The sequence below is a fragment of the Lycium barbarum genome, chromosome 11 (assembly GCF_019175385.1).
Source record: "Lycium barbarum isolate Lr01 chromosome 11, ASM1917538v2, whole genome shotgun sequence".
Classification (NCBI taxonomy): Eukaryota; Viridiplantae; Streptophyta; class Magnoliopsida; order Solanales; family Solanaceae; genus Lycium; species Lycium barbarum.
Window position 1 is genome coordinate 83570439 of NC_083347.1, and position 13697 is coordinate 83584135.

Below are 13697 nucleotides of genomic sequence, written 5' to 3' on the forward strand. Positions count from 1 at the left end.
TTCATATACTTTACTCGTTCTATTTTGTTATTCATCTTCCCGTAGTCTTTGTCTTTTACAATCTAGCCCAAGATATCACTCGTGATCTCGATTATGCAAATCACCAACTGTTACTACTTAGCCATATCACTTTTTTCTGATTTCTTTTTCAAGTTGACTTCCCCTTTTTGCTTGCTATCATTTCTGTCATTGAGGAACCCATATGCTGGACTTTCCCCTAATAAGGTCTTATAAGTTTTCTCATCTACTGCCCCATGGCTCGCTTGTTGGTTTCACACTTGCATTCACTCTTTGTTCATATAGAACATGTCACATCTTTAGTTGTTCCCTCGCTATACTTTGTATTACAGTTCTTGCCACGCTCTCATTATATCTTGATCATAATCAACGCTATAGAGTGCCACTTCTTTACCTCGTTCGCAATCCTGCTCGTAAAGTAGAATAAACCTTGCGAAGTAAGCATACTCAACCTGTTACTCTTTCTAATCAGCCCTATTACACTTACCATATAAATTGTTTTACCAATGGATTCACATTCGTCATACCCCTTCCTCAGTCATGTTGTTACTTTATTTTGCTAATAGACTTGTCGTATTTTACTTGCACTTATCCATCCAATCAATACTCCAGCATCGCACTCTATTGGCGTTACCATTCCTCTCTTATGTCGTGTTTCAGCACTACCAGTCTCCCTAATTTACTCTAGCATTTCTCTTTACCGTATCAATGTCGATCTTATGATTACCGTTACTATCAATTCAATAGTATTTAACTCATCTCTCATAGTTGTTAACGATACTCCAAACTTAATCTCGTCCTGCCATTTCTTTTTGCACAACATCTTTTCCCGTTAGGACATATTACAAGCTTATATCTTATCTCCTTTAGATTCTAGGAAAATTTCGGCGGAGTTTCCTCTATATTTCTTACGATCCCAAAACCTGCACGCAACAAATACCAACAATGCCTCACAGGGCCAATATATATATATACGACATATCTCAGCCACACAGGGCTCCCACTTTCAAGTAAAAGCACAAAGATGTTGAAACTTACCTCATATATCACGCTTCGAGATGTACCTGATCCTTTAGCGATCTACCCTGTTATCCCTTCCTAGTTACTTTCCCTTTCATCCTTCAGCTTTACATTTCGATCATACCCCACTATTCTTACCTTACTCGACACACAACTTTCGTGTCGTCGCTTACCTTTGTTCTGATTCATTTGATTTTCTTAGTTCACAACTTATAACTGAACTTATCATCAAGAGACACATTTAATCAATTCCTCTATCATATGAACACTGACTTACCTCTATGATAACCAATCCATTAACTTATGAATACGTACCCTGATAACGTAGTCTCAGCGAAGTGACTTACCTCTGTAACTTCAACATCATCAATCACTTTCTTCGGTCAATACCGTTCTTCTACTGCAATCAGGGGTTAGTATAAGGAATCTCATTTCCTATGGCTTAGCTCTATCACACGATCTTAGGGATGAAAGAAGAGTAACTATCCTAAATGCCCTGTAGCCTCCTGTTTATAGATGTGGCGTGCAACACACCATAAACAAGACTCTACTAGACACGGCTTGTAGACACTTCCTAGGACTGAACTGCTTTGATACCACTTTTGACACGACCCGGCTAGGGCCATGACAGGTACTCGGGGCTAACCACCGAGCACCACTCATTCTATTACTCATTCTGCGTACAATCGTATTTCTTATGCTCATAATCGTAGGAAAATCATTTCTCATTTGAAACATATTTACCTTTATATACATAAGCCCTTTGGTTATCCACATAATACATATATACACGTGGAAAATCGTGACACCATACTACCCACACATACGTATCTACGAGCCTCTACTAGAGTACTAGACATATGGACGGGACAGGACCCCGTCGTGCCCAAAACATATATGTACATAAAATAGTGAATCAATGGCACCTCCGGAATAATGGAGTGCTCTCAAAAGTATGCTTATCGGCTTCTATAAATCTGGGTCGCCTCCCTGTCTACCTGTAGGCATGAACACAGCGTCCAAAGAAAACGGACGTCAGTACGAATATTGTACTGAGTATGTAAGGCATGAATGAAATGAACATAATAGAGAAATCATAAGATATAAGATGAAGATATAACCTGCGTGACTTTTAAAGGTGGATACATTTCATGCCTATATCATATATAATCATAGTACATGTATCATCATAGAGCATACACCATCGTATCATATATATATATAGATATATCATAGTACCGTATCTGCTCATACACATTATAAATTATCTGTATTCGGCCACGTAGTGGATCGACAATATCCGTATTCGGCAACGTAGTGGCTCGACAATATCACATACATGTCTTCCGTACCCGGACATAACAAGGCTCGGTATATCTCATCATCATCATTGCCATCACTATGGAAATCTTTTATCATCACATACATCTCATAAGCTTATCATAACTTTTCATAGAGCATGCATTTGAATTTAAAGACAATCTATGAAAATCATATCATAATCGTAGCATGAACTTCGTAAAAATATCGTATGATAGACTTTATAATCTCTAAACTTAGGCACATCATTAATATCATCGTATCTATGGCATATCTCTTACCTTTATCTCATATGAAATCCTCTATGAACATAGACTCGTAATTTTTTGGAACATTGGTCATAGGACATGCATTAGAGCTTATAGAAAATCTATAACAATATCGGGGTGACATAAAGTCGAGAACCCCCGATTACATTATGGAGTGATCATATTCATCATATCTCACCTTGAAGGAACTAATATTTTAAGGTGAGTGTACACCATGAACAACATCAAGGGATCGTAAATAAGATCATTAACTTCATAGACATCATATCTTGATTTAGAATCTCTAGGCTTATAATTATCATCATTATTATCGTATTCATGACATATTTCTCATCTCTATCTCATAAGAAGCTCTTTATCAATGTTGACTCATAGTTCCCGAAATGTAAGAAAGTCATGGAGAGGTAGGGAAATAATATCATAGGAATCATATAAGGATCATTAGCTTCGTAGGAATGTCATATCATGAGCTTTAGGACTTCTAAACTTAGATTCATCATCAATATTGTCATGCTCGTAACGTATCTCTTTTCTTTATCTTGTATGAAGCACTTTATAATCGTAAACTCATAATTTCTGATATGTAGGAAAATCAGGGAAATGCTACCGGAGTCATGCCTTAGATAGAAGGGACTAGCCTTACATACCTCTTTTGTTTAATAATTTCCATCGCTTGATTGTTCTCCTTCAATGCTCACGTTTCTACCTTCAAGAGAATTCGCATTCACATTAGCTAATCGATTATATGAACGTGCTTACCAAAGCTAGAGAAAATTGGGCACCATTTCCTTTGTTTATATAACCTTCCCCATATTGTATATCAACTCCCAAACATTTATAATAACATTCACAATATCATAACCAACAATCTTCATTCATCTACATTACCCTCATTTCACAATTCCAGTTCAATTCATCCATAATCATGGTCATAGTATACTAGTATGTTTTTCTCACATACAACACTTATCCCATGTTCTAAATGTTATTCATAACATATTTATAATCATAACACATCCATATTCATGATTCATTCCAAACTACTACTCAAAATCTCATTATTCTCATCTTTGTGACCCATTTTCTATACCCATTTTCTTGAAGGTTTTTTCTGAACTACTTTTTGCCCTTGCCTCCAGGAACAGGCTTGGTAACCTTTCTCTTCTTCTGTAGCGGCACTTGAGAAACTTTTTTATCCGGTGCTGACTATTCCCTCTTTGTTTCTTTATCATCATGATGTTGTTTCGTCCTTCTTGGATTATTAATTTTTTTGCTGCGCGTCTCAGCATAAGATGACCCTCCTGCAATGAGGTTTTCTTGTTGAGTAATTCCCAAAGAGAAACTAGTACCATCTATTATATTTTCTATACCTCGAGTTCTCATGCCCGGAGAGCCGATTTCAACCATTGAAATTGAATCTGTGTATCTTGAGGAAAAACAACACTAAGAATCGATGATTTGTATATCAGAGAATGATGAAATTAAAGCAACAGAGAATTTTACAAACAAAAAAAAAATAGCAAAACAACATGCATCTTGCAAAAAAATATACTGAAATACAGTGGACAAAATCAAAAACGAAAAAAAAAAAACTTACCTATTTTTGGTAAATTTTTTACTTAGAAACTGTAAGAATAATGTGGAGTTATATGAGAGTGAAAAACGGAATTGATAATTGAAGAAGTTAAAGAAACTAATTTGAATTATGGGGGGGGGGGGGGGGGGGGGGATTGGGAGTTAATTGCGTGCATTTAGGGAGAGAGAGAGAATATATTTGGGAACTATGCGTCTAAACAGGGACATGGTGTTGCACGGTTATTTAGTAAAAAAGTGGGGTAGCTATGAAATATAAATTTTGAAAAATATACCTATGCATCATAAATATTAAAAAGGGTAGTTATTATCCATAAATAAGTCTTAGGGGTAGTTACACCAAGTAAATTTTACTATATATAAAAGGAACTAGTTATATCCGGATATTATAAATCCGAACCTAAATACCCCATATATAAGGGAGATATATTCAATTTTAAAAAAAAAAAATCAAATGATATGCAATAAATGACAGATTTTATTAATGCGGGAATAAACACAAAATAAACAGCTCATGTAAACACTTATACATTAGAATTCGAAGGTCAGTCGTGTAGTACGGATCCTTAATACTAGGGTGCCTAACACCTTCCCTAGGGGATCACCAGAACCCTTACCTGGAACTTTGTATTACGAAGGTTTTATCACTGAATTTGAATAAACCCTCACCCTTGGTTTTTCTAATTTCCTAAAAGTTAGGTGGCGACTCTTTTAAAACAAAATCCGAAAGAGCACCAACAAGTTCGAAGTAGCTTTCCGAACGCTAACCCCGCCCGCGAAATTTTTCCAACCGTAACAATAATACCATGTTAGTGCATGACATATACCATGTGAGTATCATAGTATACTGCAACAGTATACTTCAACTGCTATTGATTTGATATACTATATGCTAGAATATTTAATTTTTGATATATAAAAAAAATAAAAAAATAAAAAAGATAGTATATCAGTTATCCTCTTTATTGATAAAAAAAAAAAGGATCCAAAAGGTTTGTAGAATATATTATGAAAAAAAGGAAATAAAGAAAAAAAAATGAAAAATGAAATTAGAAAAGGAGAAAAAAGTAAATGAAAATCACCAGAAGTTACAAAAGAAGAATAAATAAAAATAGCAAAAAAGGTGAATGAAATTAGATGATGGAAATAAAAAAGAAATAAATGAAATTAAAAAAGCAAGAAGAAATTAAAAAAAAATAGAAAAAAAAATGAAAAGAAAGGAGCTAGAATTAAATATGAAATCATATTGTGGAGAAAAAAAAATAAACAATAGTATAATTTGGTAAAAAAATAAATGAAAAAAGGAGAAAAAAGAATAAAAAAGAATAAAAAAACAAAAAATTAAAAGAAAAGAAGAAAAGGAATAGAGAAATAGAAAATAAAAGAAGAAAAAGAGACAACCTACAAAAGTTATAACGGCTAGAAAGAGTAAATAGCTTTTGGTTTATGAAAAGTAAAGGGAGCATGGAAGGATAATTATTTTGTGTGTAGTGGATATTGGTATTCTTTTCCCTTAATTAAATTCATATTTATTGGACTCAAATAATTAATCTAATTATTAATCTACAGTATTTATTTGGACAAATATCTTGAATTTATTATATCTAACTTTTGTTGTGGGTTTAAATTCAATAAAACTTTATTGTCCACAAATGTCTCCTACTTCAAGGCTTGCAAACTTCCTCTGAATGGTAGCTTAAGAAAGATTGCTTGAAATTTTGTTTGTCCCAAAAGATTGCTGCTTCTAAAGCAGCCTTTAATTTATGAACAAACTATTTTAGATCTCCTTGTGCTTAGATGCTTTTCTAGTGACCATTATTTTTGAATTGCACTTTATTGTAGGTACAATTCTGGTTCACTGATCTAATCTCAACCCTGAAGATGCTACTTGAGAGGACTGGGGTTACATACAGGGACAATTTCCTCCCTTTGTCGCTCAATTACTACCTTGATAACAAGGCCAATTTTGTCGGGGCGGCAATGTTATATGTCTGAGGAGAAAAGAAATCGCACACTGATTTGGGAATTAGGGTATGTATGAAATTGAGATTAGAAAGAGGGAAAGATCACGTGGTTACTTAATTCGAGTCTTAGTGTACACGTGCCAACTGAATCAAGCACCAGTGGACGACTACGATTGAACCGACTTAGACTAATCGAACGAGTCCGGTTATTCAGTTGGTTGGACCTAGTTAGTTGGGTTGTCACACATTAGACCCAGATTAGATACAAGAAATGAGTTGAGGCAGTTATCACAAAATTAGTAAAATTTACTCCCTTCTCGAAATGCTTCTTGTTTTCCTCAATTCTTTCTAAATATCTTCTCAATTCTTGTTCTCAGGGAAATTCACCATTGAAGATAAGCTTTCAATTTGAGTAGCTTAGCTTAATTCATTGATTGCAATTCTTGGTAATTCCAGTGAACAATGATAGCTTGTAATAACCATTCAATTACATCAATAAAATTTCCAAATTATGTCTCAATTCTATAATTCAGACCCGAAATCTATTACATTCCTCCAACATACATTTGTACGAGAGGACAAGTCGTATGTTTAGAATGTGTTCCAAATTTGGCTTTGTAAGCGCTTTTACAAACCAAGAAGTAGGGGTGTTCATGGTCGGTTTGGATCGATTTTGGGTTAAAACCAAAATCAAACCAAATCTAGTCGGTTTTTAAAATTATTAAAACCAAACCAAGTATAATACATATCCATCAGTTTGATTGTAGTCGGTTTAGTTCGATTTGAGTCGGGTTTTCGGTTTTTAAGAAAACTAACAGTATTTTTTTCTTTCCTTCCTGCTTTTTCCCTACAATTAGGAGAGAATTTTCTATCATTTTCCAACTTATAATTCGTTATTACCCTTTTATTGTGGTACCTATATTTTTTTGCATTATGGAAAACATGTCTTAGGATTATGATTTAATTAAGTGAAAAGAAGTTTATAAGAAATACAAAAAATAAATCTAGATAAATCTCATAATTGTTTCTTTGAATAAATGAGTTTGAATTCATTGATTTCTTTTTTAAAATAGACTTAAGGTATAAAGTTCATTAGCCTATTAGAGATAAATAAAATATTGATAAAACGTATATAAATTATTTAAAAATATTTATAAAAATTAATGTCTTGTATATATATAATTATAAAAAGTATTTATAAAATTTGTTGGTTCGGTTTGATTTTTTTCTTTGGTTTGCTTGTTGTAAAATCATAACCAAACTTACTATCAGTTTTTAAAAATTTAAAACCAAACCAATCGATTTATTTAATCGGTTTGGTTTGATTTTCGTTTTGGATCAGTTTTTAACCAACCGACCAAACCGTGAACACAAGCATGATGATGGAGGAGGATGGAGGAAAAGATGGAAAAGAGCATGGAGATGGACGAGGCAGTTCGCCGCTGGGTCTAAATTTGCAAAGTCTTTTTAAAATAGGGACAAAGTTTATACACCAGCTCACAAAAGGGACACCCGATGAAATATCTCGCGAAAGAAAAATAGGAAAAAAAGTTAAGTATCTTCACTGTTTATCTTTCACATATAGCTCGAGAACGTACTTGTACAAAAATTGGTCAAGGTTTAGAAAGTAAACACAACTGTTATCTATGCAGAAAAGGGAAAACTAAACTCTACAACAGATGGGTCCGGTGTTGTAATTCTGCAGCACAAGTTGCGATACATTCTTGTAATAAATTCCCGGAACAGCATGACTAAGATGTAGTCATTATTCTAAACTGATACGTCGCATCTTGCAGACAAGGTTAGCAGTAGGGACATCAAGCTGATTCCCTGAATCTGATTTTATAAGATCCTTCAGCTGATCTTTAGGTGTTGAAAAACATGTCTGGAATGTAGCAAGAACTGTAGGAATTGGCATTGATAGAGCTGAAAGTACATTGCTTAGATACTCAATATCAACAGAAAGCTGTTGTGCTCCACGATCCGTTATATACTGGATCCCTCGAAGCTGTTCCATGTAAAGTGCGGTGGCACCTTCAGCAACCTTTTTCAAAGAAGGCAAAGGAAAAATAGTCAGCTTATAGTTGTGAGAGGAAATACATTCGGAGATATGGAGATAACTAGTTGCTCAGCGTCTCAGCGTTGATGATATCCTAGAAAGAGAAAACAAAGCACTCTGCACAGGTAGTTTCCACTCGAACTCAGCTTCTAGATGTTTCCTCCTGATATTTTCTACTAAAGCTTATGCTAGTTTCAGGGTTTGCCATTCTAGAGAATTTTAATTTGAGTATTATCGATGGAGTAATGGTGTTGTTGACCAGATGGAATAAAGTTGAGTTGATAGCACAGATACTTGTAGTAGCTAAATGCTCAACACTTGATCATAAAATATTTAACTAAAGACACAGATACCTTGAACATCCATTCAGTTGCAAAGTACTGGGCCTCATCAGCATTGGGATCACTGTTGGAAATATTCTCAACAAGTGGCTCTAGCTGTTGGGGTAAAGTAAGGAGATATTCACCAACACCAGTCACATAAGACTCAGGGTATGAGCTGAAGGTTGGAAGGGGCCTAGCACTATGTTCTTCAACAGATGACCATATGGGCAGCCGTGACAAATCATTGAAGTGCTGCCGTACTTTTGATATGAGAACATCATAAACAAGCTCATTGACTGCGTCTGTGAAAGCTGTAACTCGTTGTGATGCTACTGGAAGTGCATGGAACCTGGGATCTTTAGACTGCAGAAGGCACAAAAAAGATGTCATCAAATTTTCAATATAGAAGATTGGCAAGGATGCATGTATTGAAGGAATAGAAGAAAGGATAGAAGAGCTATGACACTCGGAAGAAGGACAAGCTCCCAGATATGTGTAACTATTGTGGGAGCCACTGACCTGCTCCAATAAATTAAGAAGCTTCCGAGCCTTCTCAGGAATATCCACTAGTCTCACAGCTGCCACATCCAAGGCAGCCTTTCGAGCCACAGATAATTGCCCATTTCCATCATCATTGACCACATCTGGTTTATTCTGATCAATACTTGACCGAAGGACTGAGAGAGAGGGGCTTGTACTCAACCTAGCCAGAGCAGCCTTGAGGGAAGCTTCAAAGACTGAAGATCTGCTGGTTAAACAATCAGAAACCGTGAGGATCTGCAGTGCACCTTGAACAAATGACCACTCCTCCTCAGTTGATGTGAAGTCAACTTTACGTGCTTCCCTTCTTTCTGCTCCTGTATCTTTCTTTGTACTAATAGCATCCACATCCAGTCCACAAACAGCTCTCAATGATTTTACGTTCGCCTGCAAAGTGGAAATATACTGTAGCATGACATCATCCAGCGCAAGAATTAGCTCATCCACCTCAGAACCACCAGTAAAGTTGATGCATCTTTCAACTGCTGCTTCAAGAAGCAAAATGACTTGTGGAATTGACTCTTCCATCCTTCGGACAGTTTCACTAAGTTCAACTCCCTGGACTCCCACAAGAGTAACAGCAGCTCCTCTGAGATCAAGTCCTGCAATCTCACCAGAGAGAACTGCACGCTCCATCTGTCCATATCTAGATCACAAATTTAGAAGCATTTAGTGTATGAATACTTGATACTGAAAAGCAGATGACCTTGCAATTACTATCCAGATCCTCCAATCACACCAGGCAAAGTACTTGAACAAAATGCTCAACAGTCTAAGGGAACCACTCAATGTTGAGACCGTTACATGTAAATAGTCAACACGTCTGATAATACCAGGATGATAATATCTAAGCAGGAAACCTCAAGTCAATGGACCTACGAGTTAATACTTATTTATTACAACCAGCTCCAGCTATGCTTCATCTAGCATAAAGGTCTAGGATGTGAGACAGCAAACAGTGTGATGTAATGTCACATATCACAAGATACTAAGTAGTCATTATTCCTAAATACACTTGCAGAAAAGAAGGGAAAGAAGAATCAACTGACCCACATTGCTACCCTCATCAAAAGCACTAAAGTTTTGAAACTCAATCACCTAACAAGAACGAATATTTCCTGACTCAATAATCCAAGACTTGAAAGAACTAAGGCTATATATATACAACTTACATGATGATGGTACTCAACTCAATCTCACCACATAAATGCATTTCAATCAAATAAAAGTCCTTCGCAAGAGAGTAAGTAGGGGTGGGTGTTTGGTATTCGGTTCGGTATTTCCAAAGTTTGGGTTCAATAATTCGGTAATCGATTAGTTGAAATAGATAACAAATACTGAACTTTGAAAGTTCGGTCCGATATCAGTAGATCTTCGGTTCGTTAAATTCCGTTAAAGTATTCGGTAATACCATATTGAAGTTGGAGTCGGCTGCATTATATATTTAATACCAGTGGTAGATGAGACTAGGCACCCACAGATATTTTAATGGATTCCATTACATTCTTGCATTTTATATGCTTTGGATCAGTAATGATACATGAATCCACTATTGAATACAACATACCCAGCGTAATCCCACACAAGTGGGGTCTTGGGAGGGTAGGATGTACGCAAAACTTACAACATAGATAGATTTCTAGTAGAGGCTAGGAAGGAGTCCTTCCAGGTGATTACATAGCACTAATTTTGTGCATACATGAAATCTCAAAATTTTGTTTATACATGAAAGCATAGCACTAATTTGTGCATACATTAAAACATTCATTACATGGTCAGCTTATATATTTATGATAAAAATCCCAAACTTTAGGAAAACACAATGAACCAACAGTACACAACTTGTTCGAACCAAACATGAAGCATAGGAAGCAAAATCACTTTGGGCTTGTACTAATGGACCTGTTAATATGTGGGTTATAACTTATAATTAGCCGAGCAAATTCCCTAAAAGGTCACCCAAGTATTGAGAATTCTCTACAAATATCACTTTTGTTTCTTTTAGAACTAGAACATCACTCAACTATTACTATTTTCCTCAGAATATACTAAACACACAAAACCCTCCTTCTCTCCTAGTTGGCATGCCATGTCACATAATATTCTATTTTTTAATAATATGGGGATAATTTCAGGTACCCCCCTTTGGTTTAGCCTTATAACACTCACTTCCCTTGTAGTTTCGGATATTACACTTACCTCCCTTCTTTTTAATTTTTTATAGCCAAATTGTTGAAATGATAATCTTTCAACAACATTTTAAAAATACCGTTTTGTGTCACTAATACTTAAATACTCTTATTAGACTGGTTACCAGAGTAATATTTGGTTCAAGTTTCTAATATTATATTTTTAACTTTATTAGCTTTAATTTGGATTCAAAAACCAATCAACCTATAGAAGAATAAAATGATATTTCATAATCTAAAGAAACCACAAAAAATAATAAGTAGAAACCGGGTAAGTCCCTTTTTGTTTTGTAAAAAATGATATATGCATCAAGAAAATATAGTTTGTACTTGGCCTACACTTTATTATATGAACATTATGTCGATTTAACGTGAGATAATACACTCTTAGTTTGATAAATATTTTGGACTAAGAATAAAGAAGAAATCATGTTCAAATATAAAAATTATATGATCTAGATGTATGTGCCTAACAATATTTTTTCTTAGATACTAAACCGTATTTACTTATAATAAAAATATGTCTATTTCCTTTTGAGCATCTGTACGTAACTTCCTTTGATATAATAAAGTTTTTATTTACCAAAAACATAACAATCTTTTTTAGTTAGCAAAAACAAATTATTAACAATTTTTACACATGAAATATTGAGACGTAACAACAAAAAGTTACATCTAAAGTTTAATATAGTAGTAGCAACTAGCAAGTTGTGTAGTTTACAAGAAAATAAATAGTAGAGCACCGCAGGTCGAGTATTTCAAATCTAATTAAAGCCACAAAAGGATAACTTTGGAATATTAGATAAGTTTTATCATTAAAACAAGTTTCGTTACACAAAAATCAAAAGAAGGGACGTGAGTATAATATCCGAAACCATAAAGGAAGTGAGTGATATAAGGCTAAACCAGAGGGGAGGTATATGAAATTAATCTTACATTATTAAATTAATGTAATTTATGTGACATGGCATGCCAACCAGGAGAGAAGGAGAGTTTTGTGTGTTTAGTATATTATGAGGAAAATAGTAATAGTTGGATGATATTCTAGTCCTAAAAGAAACAAAAGTGATATTTGTAGGCAATTCATAATACATGGGTGACCTTTCAGGGAATTTACTCTAATTAGCCTTTATACAGTAAATAATTCGGTTTTCGGTAATACCAATATACCGAATATTGAACGGTACTAATGTCTCGTACCGAACCCGAACCCTAATACCTTATTCTAATATTTACTCCCGAATAACCAAAATTCTCGGGTTGGTTCGGTATTTCGGTTTTCGGTGTTTTATGCCCAGTCCTAAGAGTAAGTGTAGTGCTCCTCAAAAGGAAGCACGAGAAAACTTTGTATCTGGACAAGAGGATGCGATATGCGACGGAAAAAAGTATGAAAATTTGTGAAGTCAAAAGGGATAAACAAGAAAATTTGCTTTTTGTATGCTTACCGCCTTTTGAAAGATTCATAAGGAAGGTAGACTGCCTTCAGAGCATCCAATAAAACTTGAGGATCAGCATCTGAAAACAGGTGTTGAATGTTCCTAGCAAAGCTCCCTGTTGTATTATGAAGTTCAATTAGGGCTTCCAAATGTTTAGTCTGAATCTTGGCACCTTTTGGCAGATCTCCATTTGAATTATCAATTATACCTGAAATTCAATGCAAAATCTGAGGCAGAATGGATGGAAAATATCCAAGAACTTTGAGTATCCAAAAAGTAAAGAGATAGTGACATCCAAAAAGAATATATTAGGGAAAGTCTTTCCCTGCATAAAGTGGTGATAGTGACATCCAAATAGCTGATTCGCACGCTCAAAACTTTAATTTTCAATCTTCCATATATATAACTACTTTAAGCCATATATATGCTTGGAAACTAGTTGGACACCAATTATTTAGAATGTTCGATGAAACAGAGAGGAGAGCATCATAACAGAAAGATCAGCAAACATGATAAACTTATGCTGAGATGAAACTACGTGCAACAGTGCAAGAAACAAGAAGTCTATGTTTAGATCATGGTTCTCAAAAACTCCTATAGAATAATAAACCTCACCTTTAGCCAAGGCTTTTGTCTCAGGCACGGCATCCCCAGTGGTAAGGTTGATCTGTGATGCAAAGCTCACACCAATAGCTGACATTGTTTCAATTAGTAGGTTTGGTACAAGAGTTCTGTATTCTTCTGGAAAGGCAAACAGACACCTGCAACAAAAATATCTATTTCTGTTCACTAGAGGAACATCAAACGGAGATATCAGAGGTTTTGTCTCCTCTTTTCACTTATATATTTTCTTGAGGGCTTTTTTTTTTCTTTTCCCCGGGGGGGGGGGGGGGGGGTGGTGGTTATAAAGCAAGAGGTTAGTTGGTATTGAATCAAAGGCATCTTCCTCTATGAAGAAAAACACAT

At 35.1% G+C, this 13697-nt stretch overlaps 1 protein-coding gene across 1 annotated transcript in view; it reads right to left on the minus strand.

Moving 5' to 3' along the window:
* Positions 1 to 7723: 7723 nt before the first annotated feature.
* Positions 7724 to 13697, minus strand: part of LOC132618895 (conserved oligomeric Golgi complex subunit 7) — a 17888-nt gene continuing 11914 nt past the window's right edge. The window contains exons 6-10 of the mRNA XM_060333893.1: positions 13347 to 13492; positions 12741 to 12939; positions 9086 to 9752; positions 8597 to 8929; positions 7724 to 8228 (exon numbers count right to left, since the gene is read on the minus strand). Of these exons, the coding sequence (XP_060189876.1) occupies positions 7950 to 8228; positions 8597 to 8929; positions 9086 to 9752; positions 12741 to 12939; positions 13347 to 13492 (1624 nt within the window). The 3' untranslated portion in view covers positions 7724 to 7949. The remainder of the gene's footprint in view (positions 8229 to 8596; positions 8930 to 9085; positions 9753 to 12740; positions 12940 to 13346; positions 13493 to 13697) is intronic.